General features: G+C 41.3%; 1 protein-coding gene across 2 annotated transcripts in view; it reads right to left on the reverse strand.

Annotated features, from left to right (window-relative positions):
• LOC126412726 (myotubularin-related protein 6) overlaps positions 1 to 20840 on the reverse strand; it is a 437584-nt gene that overhangs the window by 97013 nt on the left and 319731 nt on the right. For both annotated transcript variants that reach the window (XM_050082454.1, XM_050082455.1), the window contains exon 8: positions 10448 to 10680. In XM_050082454.1, the coding sequence (XP_049938411.1) occupies positions 10448 to 10680 (233 nt within the window). The remainder of the gene's footprint in view (positions 1 to 10447; positions 10681 to 20840) is intronic.

The following is a 20840-nucleotide window of genomic DNA, read 5'->3' on the forward strand; positions in this document are numbered from 1 at the left end:
AATTTGTGGTTTCAACAAATCAAGCATAAGAAGTTCTATGCACCATGAAGGTCAGATCACCACATCCACCGGTACATTCAGTATACTCTTGGAATGGAACTAGCAGCTGTCTGTGTTTCTTCATGTCATGAGAGATTTTAGTTCATTCACACCACACTATCAATTCACATACTGTAGGCTTGGCACTTGCATTTCTGTGAACATATACTGGATGGTTGAAGCTTCATCGTTTTAAAATCCAATATAATCTACACTGAATGAAGTCATGTCCATATGCTTGTACCCTCCTGAAGCAGATGATGAACCGGCAGATACCAGAAGATAAACATATCTCAACTACGCAGCAAAAGCCTACTTACAAACTTTCAGGAACCAGTTTGAAGTGAGGCATCTAGGAATATACTACAGTCGCCAATATATTGCTCCCACAGGGATAATTAAACATGTCTAGTGTAACTGAAGTGTGCACAGAGGCATTTAAGCAGTCATTCTTCCCACATTCGATTTGTGAATGGAACAGTGAGAAACTCTTTGCTGTGGAACATTGGAAAGTACTCTGTGCCATTCACTTTACAGTGGTTTGCAGGTAATGCATATACAGGGCGCTAGGGGTATGTTGTTGTTGTTGTGGTCTTCAGTCCTGAGACTGGTTTGATGCAGCTCTCCATGCTACTCTATCCTGTGCAAGCTTTTTCATCTCCCAGTACCTACTGCAACCTACATCCTTCTGAATCTGCTTAGTGTATTCATCTCTTGGTCTCCCCCTACGATTTTTACCCTCCACGCTGCCCTCCAATACTAAATTGGTGATCCCTTGATGCCTCAGAACATGTCCTACCAACCGATCCCTTCTTCTGGTCAAGTTGTGCCACAAACTTCTCTTCTCCCCAATCCTATTCAATACTTCCTCATTAGTTATGTGATCTACCCATCTAATCTTCAGCATTCTTCTGTAGCACCACATTTCAAAAGCTTCTATTCTCTTCTTGTCCAAACTATTTATCGTCCATGTTTCACTTCCATACATGGCTACACTCCATACAAATACTTTCAGAAATGACTTCCTGACACTTAAATCAATACTGGATGTTAACAAATTTCTCTTCTTCAGAAACGCTTTCCTTGCCATTGCCAGTCTACATTTTATATCCTCTCTACTTCTACCATCATCAGTTATTTTGCTCCCCAAATAGCAAAACTCCTTTACTACTTTAAGTGCCTCATTTCCTAATCTAATTCCCTCAGCATCACCCAACTTGATTAGACTACATTCCATTATCCTTGTTTTGCTTTTGTTGATGTTCATCTTATATCCTCCTTTCAAGACACTGTCCATTCCATTCAACTGCTCTTCCAAGTCCTTCGCTGTCTCTGACAGAATTACAATGTCATCGGCGAACCTCAAAGTTTTTATTTCTTCTCCATGAATTTTAATACCTACTCCGAATTTTTCTTTTGTTTCCTTTACTGCTTGCTCAATATACAGATTGAACAACATCGGGGACAGGCTACAACCCTGTCTTACTCCCTTCCCAACCACTGCTTCCCTTTCATGTCCCTCGACTCTTATAACTGCCATCTGGTTTCTGTACAAATTGTAAATAGCCTTTCGCTCCCTGTATTTTACCCCTGCCACCTTTAGAATTTGAAAGAGAGTATTCCAGTCAACATTGTCAAAAGCTTTCTCTAAGTCTACAAATGCTAGAAACGTAGGTTTGCCTTTCCTTAATCTTTCTTCTAAGATAAGTCGTAAGGTCAGTATTGCCTCACGTGTTCCAGTGTTTCTACGGAATCCAAACTGATCTTCCCCGAGGTTGGCTTCTACTAGTTTTTCCATTCGTCTGTAAAGAATTCGTGTTAGTATTTTGCAGCTGTGACTTATTAAGCTGATAGTTCGGTAATTTTCACATCTGTCAACACCTGCTTTCTTTGGGACTGGAATTATTATATTCTTCTTGAAGTCTGAGGGTATTTCGCCTGTTTCATACATCTTGCTCACCAGATGGTAGAGTTTTGTCAGGACTGGCTCTCCCATGGCCGTCAGTAGTTCCAATGGAATATTGTCTACTCCGGGGGCCTTGTTTCGACTCAGGTCTTTCAGTGCTCTGTCAAACTCTTCACGCAGTATCGTATCTCCCATTTCATCTTCATCTACATCCTCTTCCATTTCCATAATATTGTCCTCAAGTACATCGCCCTTGTATAGACCCTCTATATACTCCTTCCACCTTTCTGCTTTCCCTTCTTTGCTTAGAACTGGGTTTCCATCTGAGCTCTTGATATTCATACAAGTCGTTCTCTTATCTCCAAAGGTCTCTTTAATTTTCCTGTAGGCGGTATCTATCTTACCCCTAGTGAGATAGGCCTCTACATCCTTACATTTGTCCTCTAGCCATCCCTGCTTAGCCATTTTGCACTTCCTGTCGATCTCATTTTTAAGACGTTTGTATTCCTTTTTGCCTGTTTCACTTACTGCATTTTTATATTTTCTCCTTTCATCAATTAAATTCAATATTTCTTCTGTTACCCAAGGATTTCTATTAGCCCTCGTCTTTTTACCTACTTGATCCTCTGCTGCCTTCACTACTTCATCCCTCAAAGCTACCCATTCTTCTTCTACTGTATTTATTTCCCCCATTCCTGTCAATTGCTCCCTTATGCTCTCCCTGAATCTCTGTACAACCTCTGGTTCTTTTAGTTTATCCAGGTCCCATCTCCTTAAATTTCCACCTTTTTGCAGTTTCTTCAGTTTTAATCTACAGGTCATAACCAATAGATTGTGGTCAGAGTCCACATCTGCCCCTGGAAATGTCTTACAATTTAAAACCTGGTTCCTAAATCTCTGTCTTACCATTATATAATCTATCTGATACCTTTTAGTATCTCCAGGGTTCTTCCATGTATACAACCTCCTTTCATGATTCTTAAACCAAGTGTTAGTTATGATTATGTTGTGCTCTGTGCAAAATTCTACCAGGCGGCTTCCTCTTTCATTTCTGTCCCCCAATCCATATTCACCTACTATGTTTCCTTCTCTCCCTTTTCCTACACTCGAATTCCAGTCACCCATGACTATTAAATTTTCGTCTCCCTTCACAATCTGAATAATTTCTTTTATTTCATCATACATTTCTTCAATTTCTTCGTCATCTGCAGAACTAGTTGGCATATAAACTTGAACTACTGTAGTAGGTGTGGGCTTCGTATCCATCTTGGCCACAATAATGCGTTCACTATGCTGTTTGTAGTAGCTTACCCGCATTCCTATTTTCCTATTCATTATTAAACCTACTCCTGCATTACCCCTATTTGATTTTGTGTTTATAACCCTGTAGTCACCTGACCAGAAGTCTTGTTCCTCCTGCCACCGAACTTCACTAATTCCCACTATATCTAACTTCAACCTATCCATTTCCCTTTTTAAATTTTCTAACCTACCTGCCCGATTAAGGGATCTGACATTCCACGCTCCGATCCGTAGAACGCCAGTTTTCTTTCTCCTGATAACGACATCCTCTTGAGTAGTCCCCGCCCGGAGATCCGAATGGGGGACTATTTTACCTCCGGAATATTTTACCCAAGAGGACGCCATCATCATGTAATCATACAGTAAAGCTGCATGCCCTCGGGAAAAATTACGGCTGTAGTTTCCCCTTGCTTTCAGCCGTTCGCAGTACCAGCACAGCAAGGCCGTTTTGGTTATTGTTACAAGACCAGATCAGTCAATCATCCAGACTGTTGCCCTTGCAACTACTGAAAAGGCTGCTGCCCCTCTTCAGGAACCACACGTTTGTCTGGCCTCTCAACAGATACCCCTCCGTTGTGGTTGCACCTACGGTACGGCTATCTGTATCGCTGAGGCACGCAAGCCTCCCCACCAACGGCAAGGTCCATGGTTCATGGGGGGGGCTAGGGGTATAAGCGTAGATATTTCTACTGATGGCTAAGGACAGTGTACTGAACAACATTACATCAGTATTTACTTCCTTTGCATGAGTAGTATGTTTTCAGCTTGGTTAGTACCTCTAATTATGCACGACACATGTAAGCAGCAGGTCAGGGATTGAAGTGGGGACAAGTGGACACAAAATTGATAGTCTATACTGACAAGTATAATCCACTTTGCAGAGCAGTTAAGGCCTTGCAGAAAACATCAGGTACTAAATCATGTGATACGTTTGTGGGAAGGCTGTTAGACACATAGGAAAAATAACCAACACACTGAAGTATGTACATATTAAGATACCAACGAATCACAATATTTGTATCTTTGCCCCAACACCCTACAAATGTAGAAGGTTCATCCAATGAAAGCAAAGACCGCAAATAATAAATAACTACAACAACCCACAAAATCAAACAATGGAAAATCCAGGACAGACTACTGACAGTATTATGAAAAGGATAATTGCTACTCATCACATAGTGGAGATGCTGAGTCGCAGAGAGGCACAACAAAAGACCGTCAAAAAAGTAAGCTTTCAACCAAAAAGGTAAGCACAGTTCACTTACACATGACCACAGTCTCTGGCTGCCGAGGCCAGACTGTGAGTAGCAGCATGTGATGGGAGAAGTAAATTGAGTGGTGGGGGTAAGGAAGAGGCTGGGGAGAGGACGGGAAGGGGGAGGGACAACAGGGGAGGGTGGGAGATGGTAAAGTGCAGCTTGTGGGAGCTTACAAGGACAAAGTGGGGAGCTAGGTGCAGTCAGGAGGTTGAATGGAGGACAGAAGGCGGGGAGCAGGGAGGGGGGCGGAGGGAGGGAGGGGGAGAAGGAGAGAAGTAAAAACACTGTGGTAGCACTGGTGGAATAGAGGACAATGTAGTGCTGGAATAGGAATAGGGAAGGGGATAGGTGGGTAAATGACAATGACTAACAAAGATTAAGACCAGGAAGGTTACAGGAATATAGGATATACTACAGGGCAAGTTCCCACCTATGTAATTCAGATAATCTGGTGTTGGTGGGAAGGATCCAAATGGCACAGGCTGTAAAGCAGTCACTGAAATGAAGAATGTCATGTCAGGTGGCGTGTTCAGCAACAGGGCAGTACAGCTGTTTCTTGGCCACAGTTTGTCAGGGCAATTCATGCAGACAGAGCTTGTTGGTCGCCATGCCCACATAGCATGCAGCACAATTGTTCGAGCTTAGGATGCTCATGACTGGACTGGAGTAGGTGGTGGTGGGTTGATGTATGGGGCAGGTCTTGTGTCTTGGTCTATTAAAGGAATGTGAGCCCTGAGGTGAGTGTCTGGGAGCAGGGGTTGTGTAGGAATGGATGACTATATTGTGTAGGCTCAGTTGGCGGCAGAATACCAGTGTGAGAGGGGTGGATAGGACATTTCTCATTTTGGGGCATGACAAGAGGTAGTCAAAACCCCTGTGGAGGATGTGATTCAGTTGCTCCAGTTGTAGGTGGTACTGAGTCATGAAGGGAATGCTAATCTGTGGCTGGATGGTAGGACTTTGGGAGGTGATGAGTGACTGGAGATATAAGGCACGGGACACCTGTTTTTGTTACCATCTGTGAAGACCTCATTGAGACCCTTGGTATAAATGGATAGAAACTGCTCGTCAAAACAGATCTGACTGCCATGGGTGGCTAGGCTGTATGGAAGGGACTTGGTGCTATGGAATGGGTGGCAGCTGTCAAAGTGGAGGTATTTCTGGTGAGTGGTAGGTTTGATGGATGGAGATACTGATGTAGCTATCTTTGAGGTGGAGGTCAACATCAAGGAAGGTGGCTTGTTGAGTTGGGGAGGACCAGGTGAAGCAAATGGGGGAGAAGGTATTGAGGTTCTGGAGGAAATGTGGATAGGGTGTCCTCACCCTCAATCCAGATCGCCAAGATGCCATCAATGAATCTGAACCAGGTGAGAGATTAGGGATTCTGGGTGGTTAGAAGGGTTTCCATCATGTGCTGCTGCCCGCAGTCTGGCCTTGGGAGCCAGAGCCTGTGGTCATTGTGTGTGTGTGTGTGTGTGTGTGTGTGTGTGTGTGTGTGCGCGCGCGCGCGTACCTAATCAAGGCCTTTCTGGCCAAAACCTACTCTTTTGACAGTCTTCTTGTTGTGCCTATCTGCAGCTCAGCATCTCCACTATATGGTGAGTAGCAACTTTCCTTCTCATAATATTGTTACATTCCATTCCGGATATTCCATTGTTTGAACAATGTATTATATTTCTTTATACTGAGAATAAATTGCTAATTCCTGTACCCACCAACAATCCACTGCAAGTCTTCCTGCATTTAGCTATAATTTTCTTGCATAGCAATTTCTCCATATACAACAGCATGAACTGCAAACAGTCTCGTGGAGATTCTAATGTTATCTACTAGGCCATTTGCAGATACCGTAAATGGTTATTATCCTATAACACTTGCCTTGGGTACGCCCAAAGGTATTTTTACATCTTGAGATTTCTCTCCATTAAAAATGACATGTTTTCTATTAACTAGAAACTATTCAATCCAATCATAAAGCCAGTCTGATTTTCTGTATGCACATACTTTGCTCTTGAGGAAAGAGTGGGGAACTGTGCTGAATGCATTCCAGAAGTCAGGGAACATGACCTTAGCCTGGGCACCAGTATCTATCACCTATTGGTTCTTGTGAATAAACAGCATAGCATTGGTTCCCCACAACGCTGTTTGTGGAATTCATGTTGATAACTACAGAACATAATTTCAGTCTCCTGTAAGTATTGGTAACATAAAATGTGTTCCAGAACTCTTTAACAACTTGACTCAGAGCTATAAGCCTATAGTCGTGCATATATTTTTCCAATTACTTGGTGCACTTCGCTCCTCCACCAACCTATGATGATGAGTGCTAGAAGAGCTGCAATTTCTGTCTAATATTCTACAGAGAATCTTAAAGATATTCCATCAGGTCCAGTACCCTGTCACCTGATGAGTGGTTTTAGTTGATTTCCTACTTTGATATCTGTCAGAGAAACCTCAGTATGACCTTCCTTGGTGAAACAATTTCGGTAGAAGAAATTCAGTATTTTTGCCTTCTATTTGTCACCCTCTGTTTTGGTGCCATTATGGTCTCTAAGTGACAGGACAGATGGCTTTATTCTGTTTAGTGATTTAACATGGACTAAAACTGCTTGGGGTTTTCCGTCAGACTGGTACATAAAAATTTACTTTTGAATCTGATGAATGTTTCACCTAAGGCTATTCTTTGGACAAATTTGACTTCTCTTGGGTTTTATTTTGACAAAACTTTTGATACAATTAAATCTGCAATGAAGCTCTTTTTGCATTTAGAACAGCCTTCTAACATAACTGTTGAACCATGGTGGCTTTTTTCCATCCCTCACTGATCTGCTCGGTACATACCTGTCTTAAGTCATAATGTACAATACCCCTGAACTTTAACTATTTCTACTCAACATTTCCAGTCGTTAGAGATGAATTTCTGATGGTGTCTGCTCTGGTCATCTGAAAGCTGTTTCTTTGCACACTTATTAAACAGGAATATCATCCTACCTTTCTTTAGATTCCAGCTGATATCCATAGTCAGTTATGCTGTCATGGCCTCATTCTGACTTGATTCCCTGCTTTATGCTAATCAAGTCAAAAAGTTCGAGCTTGTTCTTGAAATCTAAGATGTTACCCTAACAAGCCAGTTTTTGATTAAATGCTCAAGGACGTTTTTGGATACGGCATTCAGAAGTTGACTGGACAGTCCACAGGTGTGCCGCCAGTTCAAAACCTCCAGTGATACACTATGAACTGGCAGTATACCACAGACTGTTCTATCAATTCCACATGATTTCATTCACCTACTACCCACCACTTGAGTCTCACAGTCTACAGCTTGAAAGTTGAAGACTCCTCATAATATTATAACATACACGGCAAATTTATGCACAATCTTCTCCAGATTTTCCTTGAAGTCCTTTGCCACTACTGTTCCTGAGGCAGGGGTCAATGAAAGCATCAAACGACCATCTTTGATCCACATTTGGAATCCCTGTTAACCACACTAGAGATTACAGCTACAAAAATGCATCGACCACCAATGTCCAGACTATCTCTGATACACATTGCAATTAGAAGTTAGAATTTCATTGCCATTAATGTATGCTTTCAGCCTGCTTTCTGTCTTTAATACTACGTAGCCATTACTACCATTTATATGGGGGACTAGTTCTAGGATCCTTCCATGGGTGCTTCTGCAGTTATATTCACCTTCTTTTTCTCCTACCTGCCATGATGAATACTTCTTTCTCTGATTCATGTAGCTGTGTTTCTACTCTTTCTGCAATAAAAACATTTATCAGGATTGTGGACGGATTTCACATGTGTATGCCAGGCATACCGTTTCCTTAATAGCTACTTTCTGTGCGTTGTGTGACCCCCAGCCTATTAAGAGATGCTACAATTCTCCACACAATAGTAGAGGACAGAAAATCTGCAACCAAGGTTGTTACAAAATCATCTGAACCTCTGATTTAAGCCTTCCACTCAGCTCGAAACCAAAGGACCATGCTCGGTATCACAGTGAACTTTTGTGTGTTTTAAGTCCGATGAGTATAAAGTCAAATCTGTACATAGTTTTCAGAGTATAGAAAATGTCAAGATGTTGAATATTGTCTGAATGTGCCACATGTGCAACAGCCAATTATTACATACAGCATAGTTTAACTGAACAACATCGAATGATCACCCTGGCTTAAGAGTTAGTTGTCCTACGAGCGATCAGAAGCAAATTTTGTGCTTATTTTGCTACTTGGGCACATGTATTGACTAAATGTTGGCAAATGTATAATTCCTAAGATTTTCAAAAGAACATGGGACACATGGCCAAAGGAAAGCACTTAAAGCGCACTGACAAAAACAGTGCCTTGCTTAAAGACACTGAATTATTATTTTGGAGGAAAAGATTTCCAGCTCTGTCTGGTTTATCAAATTTAGATTTTTGTTTACACTTTCTCCAAACAACTTAAGACAAATACAAAATAGCCATGATGAATTTCCAGATCTCATCCACTGATCATGTTGTTGAGGGGACCCTTCTCTTCCTTTTTGTGTGTTCCACCACCAGAAGGGACCTTCTATCAAGTCATCTTAATCACAAGCTTTTTGTGGGGAGTCCCCATTTCAGACACTATTATGTCCATAGTACAGACTAAAGGTAGCTCTATAGTATTTCTGCCTCTTCCTTAATGGCGAAGAAAACATTCCCGAGTTTAAGTCCCAAGAAGTCTATGCGCCTGTCTATAGATGCGCACTTTTACAAAGACAATGATGAGCTCAATATGCAGATATTCACAACTCCCACATTTATTTTCCTCAGCAAGATCATCATCTTACAAATTTTTTAGCATTATACAACTTCACTTATTGTTAGAGATGGTAATCCATTTGCTACTTACATGATTAGTTGAAAGAAGTTGGTGTGCATTGAGACTGTTACCCAAAATTTATTTTACCAGATTTTATAAAACTGAAATACAATACTTTCTTTTTTAGTTATTTGATATGTTTCCCAACACCAAAACATGTTTATATAGGGAGTTTGGCACAAAAAATAAACAACAGAGAACAATGGAAGCTCTTAATGTATTTTTTATGCAAAATAAAAGCAATAAATCTTGTGAGATGCTAACAGTAAGTTTAATTTTCATACTACACAATTCCTGAACTCTAAAAGAGATTGCATAAGAGAACGACTGCTATGCAAAATAAATTTTTGACCCATAATTATACTGATTTTATAGAGAGGGAAATTCAATTTAAGAAATTCTTACAATGACAAGAGAGAGAAATGCTGGACTTCAGGAGCCACAACTTAAAATACAAAACAGTGCACCAAGTTTTCGGAACTTGTTGCAGACAGATCACATGGACAAACCAGTTATCTGTGAAAATGTTTCTTTCCTCTGTCTCTCTTTCCCCTTTTAACAGTTTTAACAGGTAGGGCTCCCTCTTAGTCTAATGTGTGCTTTGTGTGTGTGTGTGTGTGTGTGTGTGTGTGTGTGTGTGTGTGTAAATTCTAATAGTGGAAAGTCCAGGCTGGAATAATGACAGTATTATAAAAGTATGCATTGCTATCCACCATACAGAAGAAATGTTGAGTTGCAGGAAGGCACAACAGAAAGACTGCTAGGTATTTTGTGCAAGAAGCTTTCCTCCAAAGGAGAAAACACACACACACACTCACACTCACACACAAACACACACAAACCACTGTCTTTGGCCACTGCGTCTGTCTATAGTGACCAGAGACTTTGTTTTTGTGTGTGTGTGTGTGTGTGTGTGTGTGTGTGTGTGTGTGTGTGTGTGTGTGTTTGCGCCTGTCTGTGAGACAACGTCTTCTCTACACGGTGGGCCAAAATCTGTTCTTTTAATGATTTTAAGAGTTCAAAACATTGTGACCTCGAAGTGGCAGCTACTACATTAGGAAACAGGTTAAATGTTACAACAACATTACCTGAAAACCTTGGATGGTGCGGTAATATGGATCAAGGAAGATTCCAGCAAGTGAGCACACCTGGGCTGTCCTGTCCCATCCATCTGAACAATGTACCACCACACTCACTCCAGATTCCACAGCTTCCGCAATAAACAGAGATGTTTCTAGAACTGCCTTCACATGTCTCAGCCAACATGAGGACTCTATACCACCCAAAAAGCTGCCCATTGAAGGAGCTTTCAACTCACAAGCTGCAACAGAGAAAAACACTTCATACTTCTACAACAAACAAAATTGCTGCTTTTTCTGAAAACTTTAGGTTCCTCTGAGGAAACTAACATTATTCTACAACAAGATACAAGTAGTTTTGTCATATACATGCGGCTCGCTGGTCACTTATAAAATCTGGTACAGATGTCTGTGAAAATGCACTTCAATTCATCCTTAGCAAATGTGATGAAGCGTATGACTACCCAGGTGACATGAAGGTGATGCTCTCAAGAAATTAAATAGTTCTCTCATTATCAAAAGAATAAATATCAGTTGAAGTGTGGAATAATGAAGCCAGCACACACACGAGACTGTTTATCAGAGAAAGTGCTCCTGCCTGAAAGAGCTGTGTCCTGTTTAGATGAAGGTAACTTCTTTTCAGCCTGTGATCCTTTGCTGGCATTTCAGCGTAGTGCTCAGTAAGTGGAATGGGCTCATGAACATTGTCACTGAACTATGGAACAATGTCAGAGTGGAACATGGCCCAATAAATTCTAATTGTACTGAGTTGATGGGAATGTGAGATTGTGGCATATGTTCCTTGAAGCTATAGATCATGCATATCACTAGCATCGTCCCCTGGCAGAAGGTGGCCAACTTAGGGTCTGAGTTGTGCTCACATGGTCACACAGGCCTATGGCTACACTGAAAAAAATTACGTTTTTAGACATAAAACACACACTTTTTTTTACCAATCTGAGAAATTTTCTCCTTCCCTTGATAAACAATGCATTTCTTTTCTTTGAACAGCAGCTCAGTTAACACATTCATCCCTGAATAAAAACACACTTTTCCAGCAACATCCTAATGACCATAAAAATCTTGGTTACTAATGAAAGATTCATTGGTAACTAATTCCTATTCCAAAAATGTTAAACACTAATGTAAACTGGTTCCAGCACACACAGAGAGTGAAGCACTGTGGACAATGGACTTATGTTCTCATATTACACTAACTCCATAGGACTAGAATTTTTATCCTAAATGAAATCACTAACAAATGGGTTTACAGATATAGAGGTACTAGTACTAGCTGACATAGCCTGTATACCTGATTAAAACAATTTTGTGACTGACATTTCAGCAAGTCTAGTGGAGTGGTAGTGGGGAGGGAGAGAGCGGGCTGGGGAGAGGGAGGGGGGGGAGGGGGAGTTTCCAGCAATACCACTAACATTTTATTTAAGCTATATATGAAAGCACAAAATGTGCATTCTACATCTTATTTGACTTCATAAAAATCTTACATGCAGCAATGTGATCATTAGAAGCAACTGTTTTCTTTTGACAATGTATGACCACAATAGTTTGGCACTGCACGATTACAATAATCTAAGAATTACTTTATGGAGCTTGCAGAACGTAATTGGTTCCACTGATTTAGACTGAAGTAGTAAAAGTTGCAGAAATCACATAACAGGAAATCCAGGATGGTGTAATGAAAATGAATACAGAGAAGTTTCCTTATTCCTACACAGAGCTCACTTGTCAGTCCCAAATAATGTTCCTGTGGTACTGCCTGGATCATGGAATCCCCTCAAATGGACTTACCATCAACCCATCTCCAGCTGCAACCCCTCCTTCCACAGTGATCTCTATCTTTTCAGATTCCCCCAGTCCTTAGCCCTCACCAACCTAGTCCTGCAGAACCATGAAAATCATGCCCAAACCACCTTGAAATACCACCTCTCTGTCAACAAAATTCTCCTACTCTGCAATCCCAAACTCCTGTAATCCATTTCTCACAATGAAACTCTTGCTCTCAGTAACTAGAGCAATAAGCACAATGCCACCTCAAAAAACTCTCCGACCTTTCAATCTCCCACTCCTGTCTTGGACTACTATACACCACCTCTATAACAGCCTCCAAACCTCTCCCACATCGCCTCATAGCTGAAAAACCCTGCCTCACAGACCTAATATATTAAGCACACCCTCAGAAAGTTGCTCATACCACCATACAGAACCCTGAACCTAAACTGACCCAAAGTACAGTCCTCCAAAAGCCTCAATTCCATGTAACAGTCATTTCCAAAGCCCTTACGTTTTGCTCCACTAGCTGAGTCAATCATGCTGGACTTTTTGAAGACCACATCTCCTTCTCCCTGTCCCTACAGCGGAAACATGTTTTCGTCACCAACCCTACCAATCAGACTCAACCCAAAACCAATGTTGAACCCTGTCTGACTCAGTTCACTCTCCCACCCAGCTGTAATCCACCCCCAACTAACCACAAATCACCCCTGTTAATATTCCAGAATATCTTAACCTCACAACTTGCCTCACCATCATTCCTCAAATCCCTCAACATGGGAGCTGACCTTATGCCCACAGAAAGACCCGCAAGTCACCACCTAAAATCTGTCCTGCTGGCAGAGCCTCCACCACTGTGGTTTTGAACCACAGAGATAACCTGGGAAAAGGACTCTGCCAGCTGTCACCTTCCCAGAACCTTCCCCCTGAGTCCATCTCTCCCCTCATCCCTACCACTCACTGCACTCCTACCTTCTACATGCTTCCTAATATCCGTAACCCATCCACATAGATTGCCCCATTGTGACTGGGTACATTGCCACCACAGAAAATCACTGTTCTTATGGATCAACACCTTCAGCCTACTACCCGTAATAACCTACCTACTGATATAGAAGTCACCAACCATTTCCTCCACTGTTCCTGTTCCTTTACCATATGGTGCCCTGCTCATCACTAATGATGCCACATGCCTTTACACAACCATCCCTAATGCCTATAATCTTGTAGCTATTGAACAATATCTTTCCCAACACCCAACTGATTCCAAGACTATAACCTCCTTCCTGGTCACTATGACCAACCATATTCTCATCCACAATTTTTTCACCTTTGAAGTCATCACCTACAAACAAATTTGTGGTACGGCAATGGGCACCATCCTATGTCAATATTCATGGGCCACCTAAAGGAATCCTTCTTAACCATCCAGAATCTCAAACCCCTCCCACTGATGACATCTTCATGATCTGGATGGAAGGTGGGGACACCCTAACCACATTCCTTTATAGCCTCAATACCTTCTCCCCCATTTGCATCACCTAGCCCTACTCAACCCAACAAGCTACTTTCCTCAATGTTGACCTCCACCTGACAGATGCAGATTTCATTATCTCTGTCCATATCAAACCTACCACCTATCACCCACCAGCCATACCTCCATTTCAGCAGCTGCCACCTATTACATACCAAGAAGTCAATTCTATAAAGACTAGCCACCCATAGCCATCACATCTGTAGTGACAAGCAGTCCCTTTCCAAACATACCAAGGGCCTAACTGAGGCTTTCGCAGACTGAAATTACTCTCCCTACCTTGTAGAGAAACAGATCTCCCATGCCTTCTCTCTCCAGTCACACACCACCTCCCAGAGTCCCACCATCCAGCCACAAACGAGCACTTTCCTCGTGACTCAGTACCAACCAAGGCTGAAGCAATTGAACCACATTCTCTGCCAGGATTTCGACTACCTCTCATCATGCCCTGAAATGAGGAATGTCCTACCCATTATACTTCCCACCCCTTCCACAGTGGTATTCCACTGCCCACCAAACCTACACAATAACATTTTCCATTCCTATTCCATATCTATCACCAACCCCATTGTCACATATCTCACATCCCTGTAATAGGCCTAAATACTGTACCATATATCCTCCTACCATCATATAATCCAGTCTAGCCACAAGCATCACCTATACCACCAAAAGTAGGACTACCTGTGAAAGATGCAACAACTGTGTTGCATTCTACAGACAAATGTGGAACACCCAAAAATAAGAGGCAATAAATAAATTCCATGTGAAGGCCATACAGCCCAGAATCAGTATGTCAATCACGCAAAGTCTTGCAGGGAGCACTGAAGCAGGCTTCCCACTGACAAAACAGGTTAAAGGTACCTCTCGGGTAAAATAACAAGTTGTCTGTCCTCATGAACGGCCACCAACAAACTGTGGCCAAGAGACAGTTGGACCATACAGATGCTGAGCTGTCCAAGACAATGTTCTTCACTTCAATGATTGCTTCACAGCCTGCACCATCTGGATCCTCCCTAGCAACAGCATGTATTCTGAAATGTGCAGATTGGAGCTCTCCTGCAATATATCCTACTTTTCTGTAGGCTTTGAAGGGTCAGAATTACTTGTAGACAAGGATGTGCAGTTATGGACTTCTTCACACAGCAGGACAAGTTATTTTACCCGAGAGGTACCTTTAACCTGGTGTGTCAGTGGGAAGCCTGCTTCAGTGCTCCCTGCAAGACTTTGCGTGATTGACATACTGATTCTGGGCTGTATGGCCTTCACATGGAATTTGTTTATTGCCTCTTATTTTTGGGTGTTCCACATTTGTCTGTAATGAAAAACTGGTTGCAGATCACCAGCTCATAAAATTTGTGTTTTAAATTTATGAGAAGCTGTATTTTTCATGCAATTCTGCAAAGTTAAGGAGTGCATTTTCACAGTAGAAAGGTTTATTGTGCATGTTAAATGAAAATTCTACTGATAATAGTCCATCACAATTACAGCAGCACTCGAAATAAAACCACAGAAACAATGTTTGATACTGAAATACACAAACCATGAGCATTACCACTTAAGATTATGATACTGTTTTTCAAAATATTGTTATTTTATTTGCAATTTGTAACTGAAAGCAGACAACTGTCATTACAGAATTCTGTTACTAAGAGACTGACAAATCATGAGTGAAATACAAATAATGAAAGTAGTAAAGTAATCATTAGTTACATAGTTGAGATACTGGGCCGCTGACAGGCACATAAACGAGATGTAATATTTGTGTGTGTGTGTGTGTGTGTGTGTGTGTGTGTGTGTGTGTGTGTGTGTGTGTGTGTGCTGCTGCTGCTGTTAATCAGTGAGCTCAGAGAGAGAAAAACGTCGTCTGAAAGTTTAGTGGTAATTTCAGTTTCGTTTATGTGCCTGTTAGTTGCTCAGAGAGTCTTCCATTCACTGAAATTTATCAGATAGTAACAATTTGTTACAGAGATTTAGTTTGCAGAAGCAAAAACATAATTCACATATTTATATTATAGATAAATTAAGAGAGTGCCAAAATGTTCACCATACAGTGATTTCAGAGGTTTCCTCAGAATGCTAGGTAAAATATTTATTTTTTAGTGGCCGATCGGCTAAACAACTGAAAGTGTAGCACATCCATTGCATTTTTCAAGCTCGTCTTCTGCTACTGACTTATTCTTTGTTAAACAAAAAATTATTCTTTATACACTGGCAAGACATTTTTAAGCAGTTACAAACCATGCAAAGTAGTATGTATTTAGCACAAATAGTCTGAAAACACTTCAGTGATATGAATAGTAAGGTAAAAACCATTAAATTTAATGTCACACTCTTTAATGAGACTATGTAGAAATACAATTTTTCTTTATAGACTGATCTGATTATTCTTAAAATGAAAAAATGTTTGTCACACAATTCTCAGAAACATAACTGGCAATCACAAAATTTATGTTGCACTGCCTATCCAATTCTGTATATGACATTTTAATGTATACAAAGTCAGTTGTTCATTCATCCATAGATTCTTCAAGTATATATCTATCACTGTCTATTTCCTGGATCAGAATAAGGAAGGAGAGAGGCTGATTGGGTCTCAACCATCTGGAAAAACAGTATCACCAAGCACTGAGCAGCAGTAAAACAACTCAAACAGCTAAGGAATCCTACGGCTTCAGTGTATGAAGTACTTAGAAGGCTTTTTGTTACCTCAGTGAAGGAAACGTCACAGACAAACATCCAGTAACTATGTTAGGGTGCATGCCAAAGGCATCTGTCCCCAATGAAAGGGCACCCTCAAAAGGTATGTGAAACCAATGGGAAACTACCACATTTACAAAGTCACAGAAAAATGGCATAAATAGCACAAGTCCTTCTATTATAAAAATTATTTCTGTATGTAAACTAGTTCCCTGTTTGCATGTCCAGATGGGAGGTGCTAAGGGAGCCCACACTGAAACAAAATGAGAAATAAGAACACAGAGTGTAGATCGTATTACAAGTGAGAAAGCTGGAGAATCTGAAGGTGTAAATGAGACAAAAACAGGGTGCCTATAATGAGAATCTCTTAAATGAGATGGGAGCAAAAGAAAGAATTTATAAGTGATGAAATCAGAATATTTTATCCAGGAGGAACATGAAAAGAAATTCACAATATTGTCATAATATTAAGACCAAAACTCAAGCTAATTTGATATCAGTGAGATATCTAGAGGAAATGTTGATGGCAATGAAAATCCACAGGAAAAAAAGAAGTGATAATACAAATGCATATGTCACACAGCAGTCAACTTGATAAGGAAGTAAACGAACAGTATAATACTGAAGGTGGAGGTATAATGACTGGAATGCAGAACTGGGCAAAGGCCAAGAAATAAGAACTGTGAAAAAGTACACGTTAGGAAAAGGAATGACGAAGAAGAGCTCTTGGTGGACTTTTGCAAAAGATACTCCTGAATTATATGTTGTACATACAACACATAAGACAAGATAACTTCAACTAGTATAAGGATAGCTGCTACCCAACATCTCCATCAGATACCAGACTTACTACAGGAAAGACTTCGAAATTTTTTGAAAAATATTAAAAGATTACCAGGAATGGATGTCAATTCGAATTATGTTCTCTTTATAGGAGAAATAACTATCTGACTGCAAATGAGAAAATTTAATGTTGAAAGATTTTAAAAAGGAAGAAGTAAGGAAAGCTAGATGGCTGCTTATCATAAGAAAGACAAATTAATGATATGAGTATAATAGAAAGAAAAATTCCACATGGGGAAAATAAATATAAAAAACAAAGACGCTGTGACTTACCAAACGAGAAAGTGCTGGTAGATAGACACAATAAAAAACACACAAACACACACACAAATTTCAAGCTTTCGCAACCCAAGGTTCCTCCATCAGGAACGAGGGAAGGAGAAGGAAAGACGAAAGGATGTGGGTTTTAAGGGAGAGGGTAAGGAGGCATTCAAATCCCGGGAGTGGCAAGACTTACCTTAGGGGGAAAAAAGGACAGGTACACATATGCACACACGACCGCAATCTCTGGCAGCTGGAGCCAGACTGCGAGCAACAGAGCATTATTAGAGAGGCAACAGGGGTAATGAGGGAGTTGGATAGGGAGGGGAAGGGATAGCAGGGCAGGGGTGGGCGATGGTAAACTGCTGCTGGGAGCACGCAGGGACAATGTGGGGAGTGGTGCAGGTCGCCCACCCACAGTTACTACTTTTTTGATGTATGCTTCCAGCAGCACTTTATATCCCCCACCCCTCCCTGCTATCCCTCCACCTCCCAATATGCCAGCATCTTCCTTACCCCCACCCAGTTGCCGCTCCATAACGCCCTGCTGTTGGCAGTCTGGCTCCAGCTGCCAGAGATTGTGGTCGTGGTCGTGGTCGTGGTTGCGCGCGCGCGCGCGTGTGTGTGTGTGTGTGTGTGTGTGTGTGTGTGTGTGTGTGTGTGTGTGTGTGTGTACTTTTGATAAAGGCCTTGTTGGCCGAAAGCTAAAACTTTCTGACAGTCTTTGAAGAGACCACTTAAAGCCCATTGGACAGAAGGCGTTGTAGTTGTGAAGGAATGAAGACAGGGTGTCTTGACCCTGAGTCCAGATTATGAAGATATCACAAGTGAACCTGAACCAGACTAAGGGTTTGGTGTTTTGGGAGGCTAGAAAGATCTAATCTAGATAGTCTATAAACATGTAGGCATGGGGGGTGGAGGGGGGGGCGGATGGGGTGCCATGCAGGTGCCCATGGCTGTGCCGCAGATTTGTTTGTATACCTTCCATTCAAAGGAGAAGTAGTTGGTTTGGAGTCTGAAGGACGCTGGGAAAGGTAGTGTTCAATAGTGGGCATGAGGTATATTGGAGTGTAGGGAAGTGGCATCAACAGAAACGAGTCGAGGTCTAGGAGGTAAAGGGATGGGGATGGTGGAGAGTTGGTGAAGAAATTGGTTGGTATCTTTGACATTGGAGGCCAGATTAAGGGCAACTGGAGGTGCTGGTCAATGGGTGCCAAAATCCTTGCAATGAGGGCAGAATAACCAGCCACAATACAGCGTTCAGGATTTTTGAGTTTGTGGATTTTGGGGAGCATTTAGAAGATTGGTGTGCAGGGTGTCATAGGGGTGAGGAGAAAAACGGTTTCTGGGGAGAGGTTGTAGGAAGGGCCTAAAGCTTTAAGCACAGACTACAGGTTGCGTTGTACTTTTGGGATGGGATCACTCTGGCAGAGTTTATAGGTGGAAAAGTCAGATAATTGGCAGAGGCCTTCTGTCAGGTCACTGTGATTCGTAACAACAGAGGTGGAACCTTCGTTGCAGGCAGGATGATTAGGTCAGGATTTGTTCTGAGGTTGTGTACGGCTATTCTTTCTTCTGCTGGAAGATTTGTGTTCTGAGGAAGGAATGAGGTTGAGTTACACAGGGTGCATGAGAAATGACTAATACTTGAAACAAGAAGACAAAAAGAAATTTGTTAGGAGACTGAGTGAGAAGAGACGGTGTCATGAAGGATGCACTGCAAAGAATGGTGACACAGATGAGGATCAGAGGAGGAAGAACAATAACAGGTAACTGATGTCATCAGGACAAATAAATTACACATAGTTACAAAATTATGGTGGAAAAGTGGGAGGACTAGAAAATACTGAACTTGCAATAGTAAAGCTAGCTGATCAGAAAAAAAGAAGAAGAAGAAGAAGAAGAAGAAAGAGAGAGAGAGAGAGAGAGAGAGAGAGAGAGAGATAATGGTGACCACCACCACCACCACATCCATATCTTATGTAGTATGACGCTACCACATTGGATGTGAACTGTTGTCTGCACTGTTACCCATCCATGAGCTTCAAACTGTATTATCACACTCATTCATTCACATGTCTCATTCTCAATCACACACATAATTTAGATATTCGTCCTTCATTCAGCAAGCTGTTCAATAATTTATTTCTAAGCTCTTTTGCCAATAGCTCAGCATGATAAGACATGCATTTATTCTTAGTATCAGCATTTTGCATTCCATTTGCAGTGTTTCGAAAATTTCCGTGCAAATTCTAGAATCACTCAACCTTCCACTGTCTTGAACAAATGATATACTAGATGTGAGTGGAAGAAAGGAACCCTATCTACTGCGCATCTCCTGTCTGTGTGTGAAGGTTTGAAGTTTGTCGTACGATGACAGTAGACACAGTGGTCGAACAGCACCAACAAGTACCTGTCTGTCAGGCCATGGAAGTCATAATGAAAGTGCACGGCCAAATCAAGGAACTTCCGTAGTATTCTGTGCTGTTTTGTAACTGTGACTATTGATAGTGACGAAAGAACAACTGAGTGGAAAAAGATTTTTAGTAACTTTTAACTTGGACTTGCTAGAGGCAAGAGAGGTGTAGGATTTCTGTATAATAAGAGTTGTGGTTAGCAAGCCAACTCTGTTGTAAATTTAACTGTGTTTCTAACGTTTGGACATGCGAGTAGACTTACTTAACAGTATTTATTCATCTGGAGAGTGAGATTTGTAAACGTTTGGTGTTTAAATATACGTTGTTATGTGAAGTAAAAGAAACTGTGTACATCTACTTATTTTTATAAGTACAAAGAGTCTTGAGAAATTCCTGTTCCCAGCAATACACTGCGGAGAAGAAGAGAAAGGGAGTTTGCAGCAGCAGGCTAGCCACCTAGGAAAGTCGGCTGAACATCTCAAGTCAGTCTTATCATTAAAGAAGTTTAAGTTTTCATACATACTTCACCACTTCAAGTCGTCCAAAAGTTACACATTTTAAAACCATTACCTTTGTATTACACGAAACACTACAATGTGAGCTGTCATCTGCTATGTCAATTGAAGTATGTTCTTTAAGTACATTCCATGAAAACTTTTAGCATGTATACATTGCCTACCAGAAGATCACTGAAAATTCAAATACCTGGTTGTTGCAAGTGCTCTCTCTCTCTCTCTCTCTCTCTCTCTCTCTCACACACACACACACACACACACACACACACACGAATTATTTATATATATATAATAGAGGGAAACATTCCACGTGGGAAAAATATATCTAAAAAGAAAGATGA

The sequence above is a fragment of the Schistocerca serialis genome, chromosome 7 (assembly GCF_023864345.2).
Source record: "Schistocerca serialis cubense isolate TAMUIC-IGC-003099 chromosome 7, iqSchSeri2.2, whole genome shotgun sequence".
Lineage (NCBI taxonomy): Eukaryota > Metazoa > Arthropoda > Insecta > Orthoptera > Acrididae > Schistocerca > Schistocerca serialis.